At 38.5% G+C, this 23,719-nt stretch overlaps 1 protein-coding gene across 13 annotated transcripts in view; it reads left to right on the plus strand.

Annotated features, from left to right (window-relative positions):
* Nucleotides 1-23,719, plus strand: part of LOC126937867 (transducin-like enhancer protein 4) — a 156,772-nt gene that overhangs the window by 42,290 nt on the left and 90,763 nt on the right. For 7 of the 13 annotated variants that reach the window (XM_050761663.1, XM_050761658.1, XM_050761665.1 and 4 more), the window contains exon 6: nt 13,350-13,424. The exons of the other annotated variants lie outside the window; for them this stretch is intronic. In XM_050761663.1, coding sequence (XP_050617620.1) covers nt 13,350-13,424 — 75 coding nt within the window. The remainder of the gene's footprint in view (nt 1-13,349; nt 13,425-23,719) is intronic. 13 annotated transcript variants of the gene reach the window in all.

A 23,719-nucleotide genomic window follows, 5' to 3' on the forward strand; every position in this document is an offset into this window, starting at 1 on the left:
TGCTTTTCAGGAGAGAGGTTCATTCACCTGCCTGCCAGCGGGGCTGTGCCGATGTTGTGTGGCCAGTATTTGAGCACGTGTATTACAGATATGCAGGTTGCTATATATGATTTTTTTCCTTGGTCTGAACTGGGTTAGACTTGAGTAACTGTGGGTACCCTTCATAGGTATATACTGGGGAGGGGCACTCCTATTCACAAGTCTTGTTGACACTCTGAATTCACATGCTCTTTTGGGTCTTGATAAACAAAGGATATGTTGTCTTTTCTCCTCCTTTAGCTGTAACCACAAAACCTACCACCAGTCATATCCCCATTTGCCTGTTTTTACTTAAGATTTGCTTATGACTAGATTAGATGGCTTAGTGAATGAGAGTCAAGGGGTGCATTTGCATTTCTTTTGGAAGCCTGACTGCTCCCTGCCTGATCCAGACTAGTGTGTATTTTTTACTTCAAGCAGCTCTGCTTTATGGGGATGGAGAATGGAAAGAATGTGTGACCCACAGAGCTGTAACCAGGCTAGGATGTCATGTTCTAAGGTGACAAGGAAAAGTTGGAATTATCGCTGGGGTGGTATTAGACTTTGGGCCTCTGTAGGCACAGACCCCTGAGTATGATCACTGGTACGGCTTTGGTCTCATCACATTTCTGCAGGATCTGTGGGTTGTGTTCAGAAGTGGAAGGTTGTCTTAGGGATGTCGATGAAGCTGATTTGACAATGAGTTGTTTTCCCACATGAATTATGTTGTTTGTGTGAGCAGGCCCAGTGGGAACAGAATGTATAATGGTAGTGGTGCTGAGCAAGACTGGACTGAAATTAATTGTCTTACGGAGTTATACCTGTAGATGAAAGCCATGGGGAGATACTACAACTCATTTGCTCTAGTCTGGGAAGAAAAGTGTCATACTTAACTGTTGTCATACCACTGAACTATTTATTTCCCAAATACTTTGACATTTCTTGGTTGAAATCCTTGACTCATGATAATGATTTATGCTGAGCTTGTCCAACCCCAGGGCCTGTGGGCCACGTGTGGCCCAGGATAGCTTTGAATGTGGCCCAACACAAATTTGTAAACTTTCTTAAAACATTATGAGATTTTTCTTTGCAATTTTTTTTAAGCTCATCAGTTATCGTTGGTGTACTTTATGTGTAGCCCACATAAAATGGGATGTGTGTGTGATTTCTTCTTCCAGTGGGGCCCAGGGAATCCAAAAGATTGGACACCCTTGATCTATGCCATGATTTTCTAAATGCCAGTTCTGTGTATATATTTTCTTTTGCTTACTTTAGATTTAATTTGCTCATCTTTTTCTAGTTTCCTAAGGTATGTGTATATCTTTTATTGTGTGAGCACAAACATGTTTGTTTCCTTCAAATCAGGGCATCTCTGATGTTTTTTTATCTTAACATCGTCCACCTTGTTTCTTCTTCTGTGCATTCTGTGAGCATTGGACTCTTTGCTTCTGCCCTGAAGCCAGATGGACCATAATCTGGAGGGAGGGGAGGAGCAGGTTATTAGAGGAAGATGAATTCTATTTCCTGTCTCTTCAGAGGCATGGAAAATCACTCTTGCATGGCTGTGAGCATCACTCTGTGCCAGGACTGAAGGCTCTTAATCTGATCTTTTAACACCGGCTCTCTGTGTGACAGTCTTGCTGCCAAAACGGCAGCTGCTGCATTAGACTTTATTTTAAAATGTTTTTATTTAAAAATTAAATGATCATATTTAGAAAACAGCAAAACAATTCCTGAAGAGTAGTGCACAAGCTAACCAAACAGTGGCTGGAGCAATTGTGAACATCTGAAGTCAGGCTTTTTGGACTTTGATGGGAACAAGGGGTATATTTACATACTGTTAGATGAAGTTTCTTTTTAATTTAGCCCCCATGTGTTGATTAATATACCTGCTTAATATTGCTTGCGTCTGGTTTACCACATTTTTTTAAACTTAAAAAAATTATATAGTACTGAATGATAACTATGAAATAAATTTAGCTTTAACTTCAAGACTTTTCCTTTTTAGAAATGAGTTGTATAATTGTAGTTCAGAAGTACTTGAAGTGTGTCTGTGTATAAAAATCACAGAAAAATATTTTCCTGTTAGAGTTTACAAAGACATTTAAAAATATTAGAGCCAACATATTCTTTAATGATGTGCTGTTGCACTCACGTACAGCTGCTTCCAGAGGTACAAGCATTTGACAAAGATACTGCCAGCTCCTGTCAGGAAAAGGGAGTACCCATCACTTGGAGTTCATAGAACGTCACAAGATTCTCAGTATCAGAATTTAGAAAAACCTTGTGAACCCTCGTCTGTCCCATGCTGCTCTTTTCTCTCACTTCACTTTTCAGCTTTTAGGAATGGATAAGCCTCAACTTTCTTCTTCAAAAAGCAATCTCAAGGTGGTAAATGGGAAGCTCTTTCCTTTCCCTATTTCGGTCTCATTTGCAGGGGAAGAACTATAAATATCAACTCTGAGTTGGCAGTTCCATAAACAAGAGATGCCAGGATGATGACAGTTGGATCTGGGTCCTGGCCTCCCTATTACAAATCGTGTGGTTTACTCTAACCGGGCTAAGCTGGGTGACCTTTAGCAAGTGATTTGCCTCTCTAAGCCTCAGTTTCCTCATCTGTATGATGAAGTTAATCATAGCGTGAAACACATCCAGTGTCTGTGAAGATTACTTGGGATTATACCCGGGTAGCTTAGCACATAGTAATCACCTACTGCCATTGACTAGTAGTATTAACTACAGTAGCAGCAGTGGAGCTCTGTTTTCTCTTGGGAGGACCTAGAACCAACTCTCCTCCCTTTTCTAATCATTGCATTTGGGAAGAATGTGAATTGATTATCTTCCTCTCTAATGCCCTTATAGAAGAAAAAATGAAAATTAAAAGTGAATCCAGGGCCCTGAACTAGCTAAAAATCTGTGTTTTTGTTTGTTTCCATTGGCAATTTTGAGATACAGCTTATAGATCGTTAGGCCTCAGTGGGTCCTTAGTAAAACTGAGGATTGCCAATAAATATTGTATTGCTTCCAGTGTCCCAGTAACAGCTCCTCCTCCACCCCCCAATTCCACGAACATATCTAAGAGAGTCTAAGGTGGACTGAAAACTCTGCATCACTGTTACACCCTGGCAGTAAGGGACAGCATTTCTGCTAATTTAGAATTGGGCTAGGTCTCCCTCTGCACTAGCTTTGCATTGCAAAGTTGATCTCTCTAAGCTTTAGTATTCCTATAGAATAAGGAGAGTCAGCCCACCTTTACAATGTGTATTGTATGTATCAAAATGTAACAGATTTGGCATAGGGAATGCCCTTTCCCCACCCACTCTTTTCCTATTTTACTTCCAGGGAAATAGATTCTATTTCAGGTTATTTTGGGTCCTTAGACATTTGGAAAGGAATGACTTAGTAAAAACTGGGAAGAGTTCAAGGTAATATTTCAAAACAAGCTGGCTGGCAGTCTTCCTGTGGAGTTAGCTGGGCCTTGCAGTTCCAGTAGCTGCTTCCAACAATGGACATTTAGCTCCAACAGATTGTCTTTCAGGAGGAAGGGAATATTTTATTTTTTTAGTAAACCAGTAGGTATTTGTCTTAACGTATTAGATTAAGCAGGAAATACGGTGCACTTAGTTGAGGACCTGTTGGAGGATAGTTGTGTTTTCTGCACTGTAAGGATCCCTATAAGGATCACTTTTAGGCTAGTGTATGTTTCACAGTGATCCACAAGGTGTTCTTAAGATCTTTGAAAACCTCAAACCCTTGAAAAGCATTAGGTCAGTAGGTGAAAAGTTTATTATGTTATAGTTGAAAATCATTCTCCAGGGTACAGTTGTATTTTTCAGAAACTTGTTGCTTCAGTAACAAGGAGCACATTCATTGGAAGAGCCATGTTAGGCAAGAGGCAATGTGATAAAAGCTGGAGGTCAGCCAGACCCAGGACTAAATCTTGGCTCAGCCACTTGCTTTCTTTACAATGTTGAGCAAAATACTTAGCTTTTCTGGGCTGCAGTTTGCTTCTCAGTGTAATGGGATACCTGTACTGTAGGATTGTTATATGAGGATTCGTGATAGTGTGAAAGGACCTCACTGAATGTTTGGCTGCTTTAACAGAGATTAAAGGAACAGTGGTTTTTTCAAGAAAAAAAAAAAAGCTGCTTTCTCTCTCAGGTAATAGTGACAGTTGGCAGCGAAGCCATCTGCAGCTAATTTGGTGACTCCACAATATTGTGAATTTGGTTCCTTTTATATTGGCGTTCATCATCCTAGCACCATTGTGTCTTGCCCTAGCCTCAGCCAGTAGGAAAGAGAAAGGAATGGGCAAGTTATATCCTTTTAAGGTTGTCCTCTTTACAGTGGCCAGCACTTAGTTACCTGCCCACAGATAGTTGTAAGGGAGATATGGAAATGTAGTCTTAGCTGAGTGACCATTATGCCCCCCTAAAACTTATACCAGTGTAAGAGAAGGGATATTGGGAGACAACTGTCACTTGCTTCCAGACATAATACTATGCACAAAATAAAAATTATGGCTATTATTATTGTTACTGCTAATGGTTTATCTTTACATAATAAACTCTAGCTTTGACTATGTAATTAGCACATCTCATGTTTTTCAGTTATATAAGATATAAAATAATGCGTAGTTCTTGTTATAGAAGTTTCTTACTTACCATTCAAATGTTGGAGAAGAGTCACCCATCATACATTCATACATTCACAGGGGATGGAAAAGAACCTACATGAACGGTATGTAGCCTCTGTGGGCTGTCTGTATTTGAGTTTCTTGTGACCAGTGGCTTCCTTATTCTCATTTATTAAACTCGTAGTCGTTGTTACCTTTAGAGAAATGGCATTCATTTTTAACCTTGTTATTAGCAGACTTGTTTCTATCATTGGGTGCCAAGGAGGATGGACATTTTCCTCCTTCTCCACTCCTGTAATTCTATGACTGTTTTTTCGGTGGTGGTGGTGGTTTTTTGAGTTGAAACAAAAGCCAAGCTGCTTAGAGGCTGGTGGTGGAGCCCTGCAGCCCAGTCCTCACAGAGACGATGAGGAGCACACCGGGGGCTGCGCTTGCCCGTGGACAGAGTTGTTTTTCCCTTGCATCAGTTATTGTAAGAAAATACTGGTTTAACAAATGAAACAAAGAAGACATTATTCTTTTTACAATATTTAACAATAGTTCTCTGATCGTTAGACTATTTAGAATATAAAAGGGAAATTAGGACCTAAAAATGGAAACCTTCCATTTTTATGCTTATGTTTACCTAGGGAAAAGGGAACTTCCATACCAACCTGAATGCTCTCTGGTGCGAGTTTAATTTTAACTTAAAACTTGGTTTGTATCGCCCTGTTAGTTTTTCTAACACATAGTACCAACTAGCATTTGGGCACTCTCCATTGCATTTATATGGCAGAAAATAATAGTCAGTTACATAATAGTGATAGTATGAGTTTGAATTACGAGTCCAATAGGCTGGAAAAGCTAGTCATATCAAACGATACATAAACTCCTGTTTTGGACATGCCATAAATTTGGTCCATGTAATTTGATGGAAAACAAACGCCTTCTACTACATTATGATATATGGGTATATCTCAGATGCTGTTTACTTGGGCACCTGGGTTAATATGGTACTGAATTACTTGGAGCCACATTTTGCATGTATAGAATAATTGTGAAATGAAAGTTGAAAAATGTGATCAGTCACTTTCATATTGTGCCTTCGGGAGGAAATGAAGAAAATGCAGTGGTTATATGCACTGGTGGCAGTGTTATCGCCTTACAATTGTGCCAGGTTAACTTGTCTTAGTGCTTGTTAACTTTGTAAGGAATCAATGACTTGTGATAACGGGTTTGGTATAGGAGAGCATGGTTAACATTGCAGAGATCCCCTGGCAAGCATGCAGTGCCAGCCCTAAGACCATCTTTAGAGAGTGCTCGCGTAAGTGCCAGCAGCCTGCACAGGGTACATCTGCTTCCCGGTCGGAGCCATTTTGTCCGTCTTGGTGATATGTTGTGACAGTGCCGTATATCGGAAGAATGTCCTAAAATGAATAATAGACACGGATTGGGGCTTCTGGGGATTTGGTCCAGTTTTCTGACTTTCACATTAGGTTGTGGGCATGGGTAACTTTTCATTTAAAATACGTATATTTTCTCATAATACCGAATGGGTCATCAGAGAGCGTAATTCTGTCCCACGTTCCGTGGTTGACTGATTGGCTTGCTGTACCTGACCATGTGTTTTGGTGACAAGTGGCTGCTTGGTGAGATTCATCTAGTGGCGTCATGGCCTGTTTGACCTCAGGAAGTGAAAGATGATTCTCGGGAGGTAGAACTTTCTTTCCTGTGGTTTAAATGTGGGGTTTTATCCAAAGGCAGCTATGACAACCTTTATTTGTATGTCTCAACAAATTAATGAGTGTTTGGGAACTGACTCATTTATTTGACTTTTAGTTAGGTAGTGATTAGATTATTATTAGTGGAGCTAAGTTTGAAGGTACCTTGAGTAGAGCTGCATTGTGCAATACAGTAGTAGCTATGAAAAGCTGAATAAAATTAAAAGTTCAGTTTCTTAGTTACTCTAGCTACATCTCAAGTGCCCAGTATTCTCCCATATGTGGCTAGTGGCTGTCATATTATTAGCACAGATACAGAACATTTCCAACATTGCCCAAAGTTCTGTTGGACAGCAGTGAATTTGTAGAGCTTACCTATCTGTGAAGAATGCCTTGTCCCCATGTAAGTGAGAGTGGAGAAGGCAAGGCCAGGTAGGCAGTCAGTAGTGTGCTCCTGAGAGTTTTAATCCCATGTTCCACAACTAAAATTGTTTGGGAAGCCAGGTATACATATTTACCCTCTCTAAGCTTTGTGGTGCTGAGATTACCTGCAGTTTACCAACCTCCAGGTATGTGCCAAATTAAAGCTGTGTTCGTGTATGTGTATGTATGTGTTTAAGGAATATCTAAAGTAATACTTAATTTCTTGTGTGACTGTGTTAGGCTGTTCTTGCATTGCTATAAAGAAATATCTGAGACTGGGTAATTTATAAAGAAAAGGCTTTATTGGCTCATGGTTCTGTAGGCTGCACAAGCATGGCACCAACGTTACTTGGCTTTTGGGGAAGACTCAGGGAGCTTTTTTTACTCATGGTGGAAGGCGAAGTGGGAGCAGGCATATCACATGGTGAAAGCAGAAAAGAAGGGAGAGAGAGATTGAGAGGGGAGGTGTCACACTTTTTAAGGACTAGATTTTGTGAGAACTCACTCTATTGTGAAGACAACATCAGGCCATGAGAGATTCACCCCCATGCCATGACCCAGACATCTCCCACCAGGCCCCACCTCCAGCATTGGGAATTACAATTCAATGTGAGATTTGAACTGGGACAAATATGCAAACTGTATCAAATTAACATTTCTTTGAATACTGTATAGGAAAGGCTGATTTGGGGAGATTGGGTTAAATTTAAAGTTGATTTGTACCAGTAAATTTAATAGAGTTGCTGAAAAAGGCTTTTAGTGGGATTTTTTAGCCTGACTTAGCAGACATGGAATGACACTTTCACTTGAATTTGATCTGCTTGGCCATACCTGGAGTATTGTGTTCTAGACACATTGTGCACTACAAGGAGACTAGCCAGAAGGATGGACGAGTGGGCTAGAGCCCATGACACAGAGAAATTGTTGAGTGGCCTGAGGATGGTTAACCTGGAAGAGATAAAATTGAGAACATGCATTATGCCATTTTCATATACTTTGAGTGTCAGTCAATGGAGGAGAATTTAGAGACAAAACTGGGTCCAGTGGGAAAGAATTTATGACAGGGTAGATTTCAACTTAGTATTAGGGCTCATTATCCCAAAATGGAAAAAGCTTGTCCATGAGGTAGTGAATTCCCTTTCACAGGAGGTGCTCAAGGAGAAACTGGTTAGGGTGTGACAGAGGAGATTCATTCAGTGGATCAGTGGCCTTTGGGTTGTGGTTGGTACTGTAGTTCCACCATCCCAATCCGCTCGGCCCAGACAGCGTTTAGAAATCTGCATGCTTTTGGAGATAGGGAGAGTCTTTTGTGGGTTGGTTGGTTGATTGTTAATAGTGCCTGCGGTACTGTGGTATCTGGGTCTCATGATCTCTAAAGGCCTTTTCCAGTTCTGAATTTTTATGAGTGGCTTCTTAAGTACATGTGGCTAATGGCTCCTATTAGCCGAAAGGGCATTTGATCCAAGTTCGGGCCTAAGTATCTTTCACTCTAGAATATTGCAGCCCTCTAACTGTTCACCCTTCAACCTGGTTTACCTCTCTGCCATCCACCTTCTTTACTTTTCCCAGATCCATCTTACTCAAATGCAGAACTGACAGCACACAGCTGCTTAAAAATTTTTAATAACATCTCATTTCCTACCAGGATAAAGTCCAACTTTTTTGCATGTCATGCAAAGCCCTTTTTGGCCTCCTTCTGTCTTGCCAGAATTTATTTCCCACTAATACCTGGTTCTTTAAAGCATTCCGGTGCTACACTCACGTCTTCATCCATTTGCCTTTATTTTTCTTTGTGTGCACACCCTTTCTACTTTAAAGTGTTCTTGCTTATGTCTTGTCATACCCAGGAAGGCCCTACGAAATTCTACTCTGCTTGTCTGCAGCTGCATCCCCTCCCTGCTCTACCTCTTGCAGCCACACAGACATTCTTGCTCTTCCTCTAAGGCCCCTACCCAGTTCTCTTCCCTCTGCCTGGAATTCTTTTGTCCTCATTCTTCATCTGCAGAATTCCTGCAAATCCTTCAGGTCTCAGTTGTCAGGTCAGCTTCCTAAGGGAATCTTCCCCTAGCCCCAAGATTAGTTTAAGATATTTCCCTGATAAATGATTGCATAGCATCCTGTAATTTTCTTATGGAAGTTATCCTCCAGTTGTAATTATAGAGCCTTTTGAGCATTAATTCACTGACTGTTTTCCTTGATAGAGTTTAAATTCTATGAGATCAAAGACTGGTTCTTGTTCCTTACTCTAACTACAGTGTCTCCCTACCACAGTGTTTGGTGCATAGTAGGTGTTTAATAAATATTAGAATGAATGGATGAAAAAAACACAAAGGCTTCCCAGATGCCCTGGGAAGTGTGCTGGGCATTTCCTCCTAAAACTTCTCTCTGTGTTTTGTCCTGTATTCCTCTAAGACGTGCTCTGTATATGAGTTCTTCGTGTGAGAAGCAGGGCCATTGGTCTTACTTTCACCTCGCCACATGTTGGAGACTTTAATTAATGTTCATTATGAGAATCCTAGCTCATTTTATTTCATTTCGTATCTATCTCTACCCTTATACTCCTTTACTACCCCAGTCAATACGGGGAGTATTTTTTTTAATGTTTTTTAAAAATTTTAATTTATAAAAGTTTGAAGCATACTTTAAAAGTAGAGGGAGAATATACTGAACCTACAGGTACCCATACTAAACATCGACAATAATCAACATTTTGTCTTTTTGTTTCATTTATTCCTTAAGGGAGTTCTTTTGTTTTTGTTTTATGTTTTTTTAAAATTCTAAGGTGTGCTATAACTTTTTGTTACTGTTTTTTATTAGAAGTACTGCATCTGTTGCTGTACATTGGCATGACAGGTGTTCTCATCATAATACCCTCTGAGAAATATGCATTAAACAGCTACTATAGACATACTACTGGTTTGTTAAGGTCTGTTTTTTAGCAGACTTTGTTGGACTTATGAGCTTGTATTATTTTAGTTTCTTATAGAAAAAAATATTAATACTTTTTCTGAACAAATGCCAAAAATAATTTTATGATGATGGAAGTAAGGCAAATGATTTAATGTACAGAATTTCATTTTACTGGCCCATTCCCCTGCAACCATGTTTGTATTACTTAAGTCACTGTTTTTTTTTTTTAATTATTTTTACTGAGGTATAATTTACACACCATAAAATTCACTAATTTTAAGTGTATGGTTCAATACTTCTCAGTAACTTTAGAGTCGTATAACCATCACCACAATCTAAGGGTTTTGTTTTTAGAATTTTTTTTTAAATTGTAAATTACAGTATTTTAAAGAATAAATAATTGGGCATTTGTTTTGTCTCTTCACAATCCCAGTTAGAGGCCCCCTCTCTTACCCTTGGCTCATTAATACGTTCTTAGTGGCATTTCATTTGGTGGCACTGGTGGCACGTTCAAACAGGACACTTGTATCTGAGTGAGCAGCCGGCGCAGTAAGCATGACAACACTGTTGCTCTCTGCAGATTGGCTGGACCTGCCGCTCTGGTGCTAGCGCTGGCTTGGTGGCAGGGGGAACAAGCAGGAAGTAGAAGAGGAAATGAGATGTGGGTGGAGTGGGAAGAGAGGACAGATTGGGGAGGGAAGGGAAAATGGAAGACAAGGCAGACATAATGGGAAAGCCCTCATAGTTCTAAGAAGATGTGAAAAACTTGTTATATTTTCTGAGTGAGAGCTTATTTGTTAAAACCCGAAAATGGAAAAAAAAAATGCCTCCTGGGACAGTTTACAGGAGTACTTTGGGCTTCCTTGCGTGTTCATTTTTCTCTTTTGTATGTAATCTTTTGCCCCTTCTTCCTGTTTGAGTTTTAATTTTCTCACCTTCCCTGGTGGGTGCTTCCTCAGGCTGTAGTGTAATGTTACATGGTGTGGCTGAGTGAGCTAATATATTAGGGTGTTTCTGGTGCTTTCAGAGCACATAGGGGAGGAGGCATTGTTTGCCTTAGGGAGCCTCTATTCAAAAGGTCCTTAAACAGTGAATGATTCACGGGTTGTAAGCAGAAATAGGGAAGTAGAATTCTGAGCTGCAGGTAAAGTTCAGATACTGTATCAGCCCATGGCCATTGCTGTCAAAAGGAGAAGCTGAATCATGACTTCCATTGTCATTTTAGCTTTATAGCAGGAGTTTCTTTAGGCTGTCAGAGTTATGGCTCACTGGTGTGTGTTTCCGGTTTTCTCAAGAAATGCACTTGATTTTAATGCCAGTGCAGAAAGATATCCCCTGCTGCCTAGGGCATCTTTGCCCATTTTAGCAATTGGAATCTAGTTCATGAAGCAAGTGTTGAACAGTCTTCATGGTAGAATGGCACTAAGTAGATGTATTTTCCATATCTCTGTCTCATGGAAACTATTCTTTGAATGCTTGCAGATAATATTTCATTAGTAACAGGGAGAAATAGCACAGTAAGAGCTTTAAAACTTTTGTTGAATGAATGAATGTGTGAGTAGAATGAATGATACCTGTGTTGGATGTGATTAAGTGTGGTCCTTTGTTTTAGTTCTGAAGTTTTAAGTTTCTTTTAAATCTTTTAAATCTTCAAAGATTTAAAAGAAATACCTGAAGTTCTTAAACTTGAGCTCTACGTTTTTGATCTCTTTTAAATATGCAGCCCTTCATGATAGGAGTTAAAACACAAACACTTTGCACATTTCCAGAAGAAACATGTATGTTGCATTCTGTATGTCCTTCCGGTGTCTATGCTAACCAATATCATTGTTGAGTATAGGAAAGTAAAAGGTGGAAAATCCCATGAACATTTCTATCCTACTTTTTGTTTGTTTGTTTTCCAAGTACTGCCATTTTTCACCACCGAGAGAATCACATTGTCTTAAATGTGAACATGAGCTCTGTGTTTGGCACATAGTAAGTGCTCAGTATACATACATGGCCAGATTGGCTTTAGGGGAACCTGAAATGACAGTTGCTGGCCATTTTATTGACTGTGCCCTTCTGTTCCTTCTAATATTTTCAAAATCCCTGAAGATTTTTACTTGCTTCAGAGAAAGAAATACTTTCCTTCCATGTTGGCAAATTTTATAAGGAGTAAAGGAATGGAATGGACATATCTATAGACAGACTTCGGGATTGCTTCTTAAGCTCCTGCTTTGAAACTGGAACGCCTACAATTAAAAAAAATTAAAAAGTATATAGTTTAATAATCAGAGTCTATTAAAAGCCTAAGATTCAATGGTCTATTATTTGACATTTTTCTTTCCATTAGTCATAGACACAAAATATGCATTTCTATTAGAAAACCAAGAGTGAAAACATCACATTGTAGATAATTAATTTAAAGTGGTTTCCTTTTCCACCTGGCCTCCCCATTCCCCTCACACAGCTCAGAGGTGAAAATAATGGTCACCCTAGTTAATCTCAGTAACTGTATATTTGAGGGTTTTGGAAGGGGGACCAGGTGGTTCATGGAGAATTCCACATTGAACTGATAGCTCTTTGTATGTATTAAGCAGTGTGGTAGTTGAGCTCGTACTCACCTCAAATAAGTGAAGAAAGTTAGCTAAATTTTTCAACTGAGATTAACCAAAATAAGACTCTTCAGGCATACAGAGGAGTACTTGTTTCACAGCGCAGTTCCTTTGGTTCTTCATTCACTAAACCAAGTTGAAAGAAACCCAGTAAGACTGATTTTAAACCAAAATTGACTGTAGATACTAGAGTGGTCAAATGTTTTAATGGGAAATAATATTTATATAATATTTGGAGGAGGTAATTCTTGTAAGCACTTTTGTGTCTAGATATATATGAGTGCCTCCGTACAGAGATTTCTGTGCTACTTTTTCTGTTACAAAAATTACTAACATCAGTTCTTACTTATTCTCACTGGAACTGAATCGTGGATGGAGGGATTTTCCTGCACTGTCCATCCTAGTTTTTCGAAGAAAAAAAAGTATCGTACACTTTTGTGGGCTTTAGTTTTTCTGTTGGATTTAAAAGAAATACCTGAAGTTCTTAAACTTGAGTTCTACGTTTTTGATCTCTTTTAAATATGCAGCCCTTCATGATAGGAGTGAAAACACGAACAATTTGTACATTTCCAGAAGAAACATGTATATTGCGTTCTGTATGTCCTTCCGGTGTGTACGCTAAACGGTATCAGGAGAAAATTTAAAAATAATTGCTTCCAGGAAGTAATTTTTAAAAACTTTAATGTAGACAGCGAAGAGAAAAGGGAGTGGGTACAAAGAAAGCAAGTGGGATGGGTTGTGTTTTGTTTGTTAGTACTGATAGCAGATGTGTGGTCAAAATGTACCATAACTTTAAAGTGAAATTTAAGCTGTTGTCAAGGAGCATTCTTCATGGGGTCACAGAGATGGTACCTGCAGTTGGATGCCCAGTGACTCCTCAACTTTGTGGACCCAGATATACCATAGACATCTAGTCATCCATCACCTCAGGCTTGTATTGGACACCTGGAGATCCCCCGAATGCTGTTTTGCATGTAATTGAAGTTAGAGGACATGTTAGGAAAAGCTGTTCTTGACTGAGTAGAAAACAAATAATTGTATTCTGTTTCTGATCTTCATTTATAGCACCAGCAACAAGTGGTGCAGGCTGTGGAACGGGCCAAGCAGGTGACCATGGCAGAACTGAACGCCATCATTGGGGTACGTGGCCTTTCCATTTTAGCTCTGATCTTAGTGTTTGTCATCAGCTCTCTCGCTCTCTCTTTTCACATTTTGTTCCGCCAAAGGGGCAAAAAGCAATAGAAGACTACAAAATGAAATTAAGCACTTTGCCTTCAATCTCCTGTGAAATTTGATGGCTGCCTCAGAAACTTTGGATCACATTCTCACCAATTTAAGTTGATGTGTTCACGAAAACTCTCCTCTAAGGAGACTAGATAGCTCTTTTTCATATTTCTTTTCTTTGCAATCAGCTTCTGTTGCTAACCTAGGCCAAAAAAAAGAGATGGATTACTATGACGTTAAAATGACCTGGTTTCTTTTATCTTTCCTCAAATAAACATGTAGAGTATCTTACTATCATTTTTAATGAGATGTATATTTTCACATCTCCCATTCTACTTACTCTTCCTTCCCCTGTCATGAGTGGCTCTTATGGGTTAGTGTCCTTTTGAAGTAGAAATAATTGATGAACTGCACTTAAAAAAAAAAATCAGTGGCCCATTTAGAAAATCCTTCCTAGCAATAGTGGCATTAATGTTGCGTAGAAATTGTGCTGGAATTCATGGGTTTGGGCAGTCACTTCAACTCTGCTTATATATATATATATTTTTTTTTTTTTCTCAGATTAATGTAACAGGCAATAAAATAATGTGCTGAAACTTAGAAATAATAATAAAGGCGAGAAATCACAGCTGTAAAGAGCATAATATTCACCTCTATATTTATGCAGATTGTACAGGCAGTTCCTTGGGTTATTCTAATGAAGACACTACAACTGTACTTTCCTCTTTCTATCCCCTCCCAAATACTTTCTTTTGTGTATAGATTATACACAAAAGTCTTTTTTTTTTTCTGTCAGTGTATCAAACATACTTTGAAATGCTAATTATTTCATTTACTTTCATTAAAATTCAAATTGCTGAGTGAAGATGTGGATAAGGGTCGCCTGATAATCAATCTGAAGTGAAGATATTGCTTCAATTATTCCTCTGTCTTTTAACAAGGAAATCAGAACTCTGGGATCACTGCTGATGTTGAGGGCGCAATAGTCTGATTGTAGCTTGTTTTTTAATGGGCTATTTGGAGCTATATTTTGTGTCCCTCTGACCAAAAAAAAAATGGTAGGAAATTAGTAGATGTAATGAATGGAAAAGAGTGACCTTTATTTCCTCCAAAGTGCCCCTTGGAAAGAAGAGGCTGAATCAGAAGAAGCCATGTAGAATCATGAATAATGTTTGTCGTACATTTTCTGTGATGGGCAGGAGAAGGGATGGATAGTAGAGATGAATACATTTCACAATTGGTTTTCATTTCCAAAAACTCCAGGAAACAACAGTATATTAAGTTTTAAAAAGCTGAGAAAGGTTTAATTTTAAAGTTAAGTGTATGTGTGTGTGTGTGTGTGTGTGTGTGTATATATATGTATAAACCAGCTGTGCTCCCTTGAAGTGTGTGTACAAGTGCAGGTGTTGTATTCACTGTGGATATTTTTGTTACCAAATCTTCCAGGGCTCAGAAGGGATAGAACCTGCATTTCTCTACTGTCTCTACTGTTTAACATGGAGAGAATGTGCAGAGTGATCCCTAACAGGAGAGGTTGCTGGGTCATTTTTAGCTTAGTGTTTACTGTTTGTATGAATGACTCAAATACAGATAGCCATTCTGCCTTATGTCTGATTGGCAGCCTTTTCTAGGAAAACAGAATAGGTTATTTTTTTTTCCCTTTTTTTGAGTATTTCAGTGACTGTACAGTGGAGAGATTAAGCTAAATAAAAAACGCTTTGTTTTTGTGTTGGATGTTGCTTAATATGAGGGAAGATATAAAATCATAACAAGTTCCCTTCCCTTCAGAGCAAGAATATTTTTAATATAGTTTTGTATTTATTCATTTTTATATACTTTATTTGGAATGGAATGGCAGATTGCCTTTTCTTGGGGAAATGAGGATTTATTAGACTGCAGCCAAGTTACTGACATACTGTGTTTATATGGATTTAATTATTAAAATAAAGCTAACTTAATTTTGTGACCTAAAAACTTATTCAAAGAACTAACTCAACAGTATATACTATCAAAGTAGCGTTACGTGCTATCAAAGCGGCATATACTTGGATATAGTTGGATCTGATGAGCGTTCCAAACTCTTGGTATCTGAGCAGAAAATGGAGTCAGAAATCACATAATCTGACTATTCCGGAAAATAGATTGCAGAAATAGGAAAACAAACCCAACAGTTTTAGGGAGCCACAAACCAAGTGAGAAGGAAAGAGCTCAGTTACAAACTCATTTGACGAATTTTTGCTGCTGATGTTCTCTTTGTGTTTTTAGCCATGGTAGTGGCTTGCATCCAGTAGTTTTTGGAGTTGTAACGTTGTAGTATTTTAAAGGCACTTGCTGTTCTCTGTCCCTTGAGCATAGATGGCTGGGTGAGATGGTGGTATTTTGACCCGCTACCAAAACCAACTAGGGGTCAGTTTTGAGATTTTTGTTACTTGGTTTTTAGAATGTAGTCAGCAGTGATTTTCTGCACTGAAGGAATGACAGTTTCCTATGAGAGGCAAAGACCCGTCTAAGCCCCTGCTGCAGACCCTCATTTATTTATCACTGCATATGTGTCTATCTTATATGTATGCACACCATCCAGACAAGAGCAAATGTTCCCAGATTTAATGAAATCTGATGAAGCACCTTTTTAACTCTGCAATATTATTCTACCTTCATTGGTAAATGAGCCAAACCAGTGATCCATGCAGTTTAAATGCAGAATGCTGACGTGAGCCCGAAACCTGGAGAGGCGGCTGTTCTCTTGACAATAAGCTAGTTGTGTTTAATGGAATGAAACATAGTTATAATGATTTCTTTCACAGGTCATGTTCAGTTTAAAACTGTTGATAGATTGAAATAAGTTAAATAGCATTTATCTTTTATTTATAAGGAAGAAAATCAGGAAAATTCCTGTGTTGGTTTCCCATCGTTGATATTTTGTGTTTTGTTTTGAATTGGCGGTATTACACATTTCCTTCAGGCCTTCCCCAAGTTCCCCCAGATGGGTTAGGGGAATGTTATGGATCTAGTTTGATTTTGTCATGTGTCCTGCTAGCCACTGTGTTTTTAAATTAGAAGCTCTGCGAGATCACACTGTTGGAACAACACACAAATTGTAGTTTTAAATCAGTAATATGATCTAATTAGAAATGATGTTTTCATTTCCTGTATTATTAAATTGAGTCATCTGACTATCTTAAAATGCTTTTTAAATCCATTACACTATATAATCAGTACATGCTGTGTGAATGTGGTTATGCTTAATAAAGGAGGCTGACTTGGAACCTCATAAGAATTTCACCAAAGAAACTACCATTAAGAAAAAAAGTTTAGTCAGTGTGAATAGCGGAAAAGAAAATGTTTGACTTATGAAAATAGACAATGTGGTTTCCTTTGGAAACTAACCCACTTTTTAAACCTAACTCTGAGGGAAAAAAAAATGATAGAAATGTATGCGTTTGGAAAAAAGCACACCCCCACCCCCAAAAAACCCTTAGGAAACAGGTATGCCATGGTGTTGTAGGAATTGCAGTTTAGCACAAGAAATGCTGAACCTCAATTTTTAGCAGTGACATTTTAATGATAGGAAGTCTGCAAAATTCTTTGCCATCAATTGTGAAGGCAATAACAAGCCTTGGTGGTTTTTCACACTCTCTGTGTTAAGTGCTTTCAGAATGACAGCGTAAACTGTGTTAGAGAACTCCAAGGAAGTAAAACTGATTAAAATGTTCATGCTTGAATGGTGCTGATGGAATAGTTCATTTGGACTTTCTCTACCTCCTGCAGCTCAAGCTGAAATATTAAAATTCAGTGGATTTAAATCTCTTTCCTCTCAGCTCAGGAAAAAAACATTACATTTTAATAGGTTTTAAACCCATAATTCATTGGTTTGGAGCAGCACTATTAAATCTATTTAAATATTACTTGTATTACTAAGGAAATGATTTAAATGCCTTTGCCTTTACCATCCTATGTGTTTGACTTAGTTTAAAAAAAGAAAGACAATACCTTTGGGGTCCCCCCGCTTAGTATTTTGTTTTATTCTCCTTGTCATATGATTGAACCTTAAATGTGTGTGTGTGTATGTGTGTGTGTGTATTCTACATTGACAACATGGCAAGAGGGTCTTGCAGTATGACTGTTTAAAAATGTATGTCTCCCTTTTTCTGTTACAGATTTCAAAACTGCCATTTTAAGTTTCAAAGGCATTTGGATGAGCCACCGTGATCATTTTCCTTGTATTCTTTTTAAACGATTTAGCCATTAGGCAGAAAGGGAAAGATACAAATATGTGGGTATATATAAAAATGTGTGTGTGTGTTTCCCTCCCTTACATCGCAAGTGTAGGAAGTATACCGCTGTGGATACATGGCCTCCAGTAACACACCACTTGAAATTAAATTTAAAAATTTATGTTTTTTACAAAAGTATTCTCCTTCCTGGGCCCACCGTGTACCCCTCAGTTCCTTTCTCTACAGCCCTTGCCACTACAACATGTGTCCCACAGCTTGACAGCACCTCCAGTCAGCCACAGCGCAAAGTGCTTGCTTTCCCCCAGTGCTTTGTGGGAAACCTTTGTGGAAATCCACCCTTCACTTCCACAAGCACAGCCTGGGATGTGCAGGAATTACAGCCGCATTGGGTAACCCTGAATCCCACAGGGAAACAGAGTTAGTGGAATGCTCCCTGCATTCTTTGGGGGGGGGGGGGACACCTGTAAGATGCCTTCTATACTATTCCACAAGAGGTTCAAGTAAGATGGAGCTTCCGTTGCCCACAGTAGTGATAGGCTGGAGAATGTGTGTTTAGTTTGAGTTTTTCCCCTTCTCTGGTTCACTTTTCATAGGTCCCTACTCCTGTTCTGTGATCATTTCGAAATTACCTGCAGCCAAGCCCTGTCCCTCCACTTTCCTGGCAGACACTTAGGATTTGATTTTGTCGGCCTGAAGCTACTTAAGGGGGCTTTACAGTGTAGGTAGGTAATTGTAGTCACGTACTAGAATCAGGGCTCTTTTTCTGATGTGAGTTCTGTGCATAAAACATATTCTTTAACAGCTCAACTGTACAACTCAGCTTTTGTTACTTTTTAAATAAATATTTTTTAGTAAACTTACAGGTGAGCTTCTCTATCTTTTTCTGCTTCTTGCAGCTGATTACTGTTGGTGTTTTCTAGATGTATGTAATACAGAATGAAATTAAAAATGAGCTATAAAATAGATTCCTCAGAGATTGTTATTTCAGCTTTGTTACTGTCTTTACTGAATAGTGTGCCTGGAGCTTAAAGGCTTTATAAAATATGCTGGCCACTGTCTGCATCGTGTACCCACACAGCTTGCGCAGTGGGGGAAGGGGCTGGCTTGAAGATATACTCACTTGGAGGGCTTTGCTTACCTGCGCTCCCCAAACGCATGGCAGGAAAACCAAAGCAGTTTTATATCACATTCTTTCTTTTTCTTCTGTGGGTATGCCTGCCCCTCACCCTTTTTCTTTTCTGAGCTGGTTCATTTGCCATGGAGCAGGGGACTACATTATTGAATGATGTATTCATAATCTAATCTTTCTGCTACAGTTTGATGAGGCTCTAAGAGGCAGTAATTTCCCTTCTCTCATAACAAAGACTCTCATATATTTAAGTAATTTAAAAACTCTGCCTGCACTTCAGAGACGCCCAAAAAACACTAGGTAAGGAATAGGATTTCTGATTTGTGCTTGTGATGTGCTCTCCATTATTTTCTATGACAAAGCTTCTCTGGAAGAAATTTCTAGAAGCCAGTCTATCCTCTCACCTCCAAAACTGGTACTAGCCAGCAGTGCTACAGTTCTTCTTTCTGTTTGGGGCTGAGCTAGCCTTTCCTCCTCCCCCACTTCCATCGCTGTAGAGTTGAGTTCAAAGCGTTATAAGAGTTGCAGAATGTGTCTGGGTAGATGTATCTGAGGAAGGGATATGGGCATTGGATTCCGCTGAGAAGAAAGTAGTTTTCCCAGATTCACAGAGCTCGGCAGGCTGAGGTTATGCAGAGGTCTGAGGAACTGTTATATAGAAAAACAGACTAAAACAGAGAATAAGGCAACCTGCAAGCTTGCAGTTCCAGAGTGTCACCCCATTTTGTAGGTTGTTTTGTTTTGGTTTTGTGTCCACTTTTGTAATTCTCTGATGATTTCCTGCCAGCAGTGTTTCTACAAGCAGCATCACCACCTTCTATATAGTCAGAGACCTTTTTCCTTGTGGTGTCAGACTGCTTTGTGCCCCTCGAAGCTGAGACGGAGGGAAGAAGGATGGGCTATGAGAGGCAGTCTCACACCAGATAGGCAACTAAAGGGTTAATGACTGTGGTTAACTGTCAAGCACGTAGGTGAGGTTTTTAAGGACTTTTGTTGCCTTGAAGCTCCCTAAGAAACCGATTTGGGAATCCTACTACCCCAAAAATGCATTTGTGGTCTTAAGTGTTGTCCTTAAGACCTTTGTGAAAAGGTTAGAACTCTTTAGTGAGTAGCAAGAGTTATTTAATGATATGTCCATTCATTCATTCATTCAGTAAATATTTGAGTACTTTCACCAATGTCCTATTACAGGGGCATATTTTATTTTCATTTTGAGTGATATTTTAAATTGTCTTCTGAAATATATTCTGAAATGATCCTCAAGTTTCATTTAAATCATTCTATTAAAATTTTGGTAGCTGTAAGCTTGCTGATGATATTACCTTGTACAACAAATAATCAACTTTTAATTAACGCATTTTAATTTCAATAAAGCTAGTTTCCATAGATAACAGAGTAAAGAGAAACAGTTAATAAAAAACATAAGAATGAGGCTGCATACATTTACAAATTTGTATTTTTTTATATTTGCAGATATATTTTCAGATATTTGGATTAGGAATTTAGAAATTCATTATTGATACTCTCTATTACATCAGATTTATTGAGATGTAATCTGCAAAAAGTAAAATTGACCCTTTCCAGTGTGTAAGTCTTTGAGTTTTGACAACTGAATACAGCTGTGTAACACAATCAAGCTACAGGCTAGTTCACCCCACCCCAATCCCTTGTTAGTCTTTGTAGTCAGTCATTTTTTTCTATCCCAGCCCCCAACAACCACTGAAAATGTTTCTTCCCAAAGCGAGCCTTTTTGACAATGCCATATAAATGGAATTACATATCATGTAGCCTTCCGAGTTTTCTTCTTTCACTTAGCATAAGGCATTTGTGATTTGTCCATGTGGTTGCTCATATCAGTAGTTAGTGTCTTTGTATTGCAAAGTGATATCTATTGTATGAATATACTAGTTTATCTGTTCACTCCTTAAAGGACAGTTGGGTGAATAAAGCCATGAGAAACATTCTTACATGGATATTTTAAGTAAGTGAATGTAAGTTATATCTTTTGAGTGATTACCTAGAAGTGGGATTGCTGAGTTACATGGTAAGTACACATTAAACTTTCCAAGTAATTGACATACTGTTTTTCAGAGTGATTCTACTATTTTGCAGTTTCACTAATATATTACACGTGAGAAAACCTTTCCTCTACATCTTTGTCTGCACTTGGAATTACAGGTTTTTGGAAGGTTCTTTTAGCCATCCTAATAGGTGCATAATAGTACATACTATGTTTTTTATGCATTCTCATAACGATTAATGGTGTTAAGTGTCTTTTTTGCTATCTCTATATCTTTTCTAATACAATGTCTGTTCAAATCTTTGCTTCTTTTTTTTTTTTTTCATGATTCAGTTTTATTTTATTATTGAGTTTTAAGGGTTCTTTAATTTTTTGGATTTTTTTTGTGTGTGTATTTTGTAATTCTTCCAATTTATAATTTAACATTAAACTTAGGCATTTTAAAATGTCAAAGTTAAACTTAGGCATTTTTTTTCCTTTATGGACTTACTTTTGGTGCTGTCTGTAAGTAATCTTTGCCTAACCCAAGACCACAAACATGTTCTTCTGGGGTTTCTTGTAGAGGTTTTACATTTGGGCCTATGATTCAGTGTAACTTTTGTTTATGGTAAGATATATGCATTAAGTTGAGGGCTTTTTTTTTTTTTCAGGTGGACATGGATTAGTTTTTCAAGCACTATTTGTTGAAAAGACTATCCTTTCTCCATTGATTGGTCTTTGCACCATTGTTGAAAATCAATTAACCATATATGTATGAGTCTGTTTCTGGACTGCTCCAATCAACTGTTGCCGTCTCTTTTGCCAGTGCCATACTGTCTTGATGACTATAGCTTTCATTATTGATATTCTCCATTCCATTTTGCATTTGTTCTTCCTGTACTTCCTTGCCCTTTGCAGCACTCCTCAGTACTTCAGGTCTTTATCATCAGTATATTAAAGAGTGGCTGATGGATGAAGGGAAAGGGTCTAAGCTCAATGTAAACACTTTCTGTCATCAGAAATGGTGTCTGTTCTGCCTCCTAACGTTTCTCTCAAGGTTGAGTATATTTTTCCATCTCCTCCTGGTCCAAATAACGCCTTTAGCTAGACTCTTCCAGCCTCCTCCTGATAGTCTACCTTGTTTCTGCATTTGTCTTTCTATATTTCATTCTACACACAGCAGCCAGAGTGACCTTCTTATAAAATAGAAATAGGATCTATTGGTCCTCTCCTTAAAGCCACAATGAGTGTGGTGGTGCCGTCTATATATATAGTCTCATCTACTCGGGATGCTACAGAATCACTTGAGCTCAAGGGTTCAAGACCAGTCTGGGCAACAGCTGGATTTCATTTCTAAAAAATTTAAAAAACAAGCAAATGAAAAACCCTGGAAAACCTGATGGCTGCCCCTTTTATTTAGAAAAAAGTCTGAATTTCTAACCATGGCCTACAAGATTCTTCGTGAGGTGACCCCTCCTTCACCAGCCTTTCCACTGTCACATACCACTCATGTTCTTCATTCAGCTGTTCTTAAGCCATGTTGGCCGCTTCAGTCTGTCCCTGGATTACTCTAAGTGTGTTCTCAACTGAGGGTTTGTGCAGCAGCTCCTCTGAGTCTGGAGGGCCCGTCCTCTGGATCCTAGAGTGGTCTTCCTTATGCCTCTTTTCAGAGTGTCAGCTCAGATGTTATCTCCTGAGGAAGGACTTCCTTGGCTGGCACTCTTTTTACTCTTTGCTTCTAATTCGTTCTCTGTCCCATTAGCCTGTTTTATTGTCCTCATTGCACTTACCATTGATTTGTTATGCATCACTTTCCCTTGACTAGCTAGTGAAATCTCATTCACTTTTATAGCCATGAAGCCTATAACGATAGGTATCATAATTTTCAATACATATTTGTATGATAAATATTCAGTAACTATTTGTTCATAAATGTGCAGTAATTTGTTCATAATAATTTTCCATAGATGTTTGTTAAATACGGTACTCTGGGATATTTTCTCATTTGGATATTCCCCCTTCAATTTTGAGCCAAGATAGAGAAGGAAGTGCATGGATTGGTAGAAAATACACAGTTCTGGGTTTCACTTATGATATTAGGAATTTCATTTAGGTTTTTTAATCTGTAGAATGCAAGGCTGGAACTGATAACCATTAAAGTGCTATCTAGTCTAATGTTGAATGATTGTGTAAGGCTATTTGTTTTGATGATTACGGAATTTTTATTTTAAAACTTGGGGTCCTTTTGTGTCATAGTTATTTTTCTAGGTTTATCACCTCTGTAGGCTTGTATTCTTTTCTTGAAAAAGGTGGTGGGGGCCACTAAATATAGTAGATGTGATTGAGTATTTGCTCTGTGTTAAGCATTTACATGCATTACTTTGTTTAATCTTCACATCAACCCCATGTGGAAGGAAATATTGTTCCAACTTTACAAATAATGAAACCAAGGCTTTGAAGAGGTAAGTTGTTTTCTGAAGGCCACGCAAAGAGGAGTGGCAGAACTGGGATTCAAACTCCAGCTGACTTCAGAGCTCACACATTGAACCCTTATGCTACACTTGTCTCTTATTTGTTCTCTTGACCCTGTTCTTTCCTTCACAGTGGCATCAATAATCTCTTTATCTTGAGATCCACTGATAGAATTGTCCAGCCAGAGCTCAGTGTTGGAAGGAAAATGGAAACTGGGTATTCTGGGTGCACATACTAAGTGGTTAGTCTAAATTGTCTGAATTATGTTAGTCCCACAGATCAGTTGAATACTCTTGACTTATGTGATGTTGCTTCCTGTCTGTTGTATCTTACTCTTACAAACAAGAACTTAAAGTTGTTATAAACACAGCTATTA

This window comes from Macaca thibetana, chromosome 15, assembly GCF_024542745.1.
Source record: "Macaca thibetana thibetana isolate TM-01 chromosome 15, ASM2454274v1, whole genome shotgun sequence".
Classification (NCBI taxonomy): Eukaryota; Metazoa; Chordata; class Mammalia; order Primates; family Cercopithecidae; genus Macaca; species Macaca thibetana.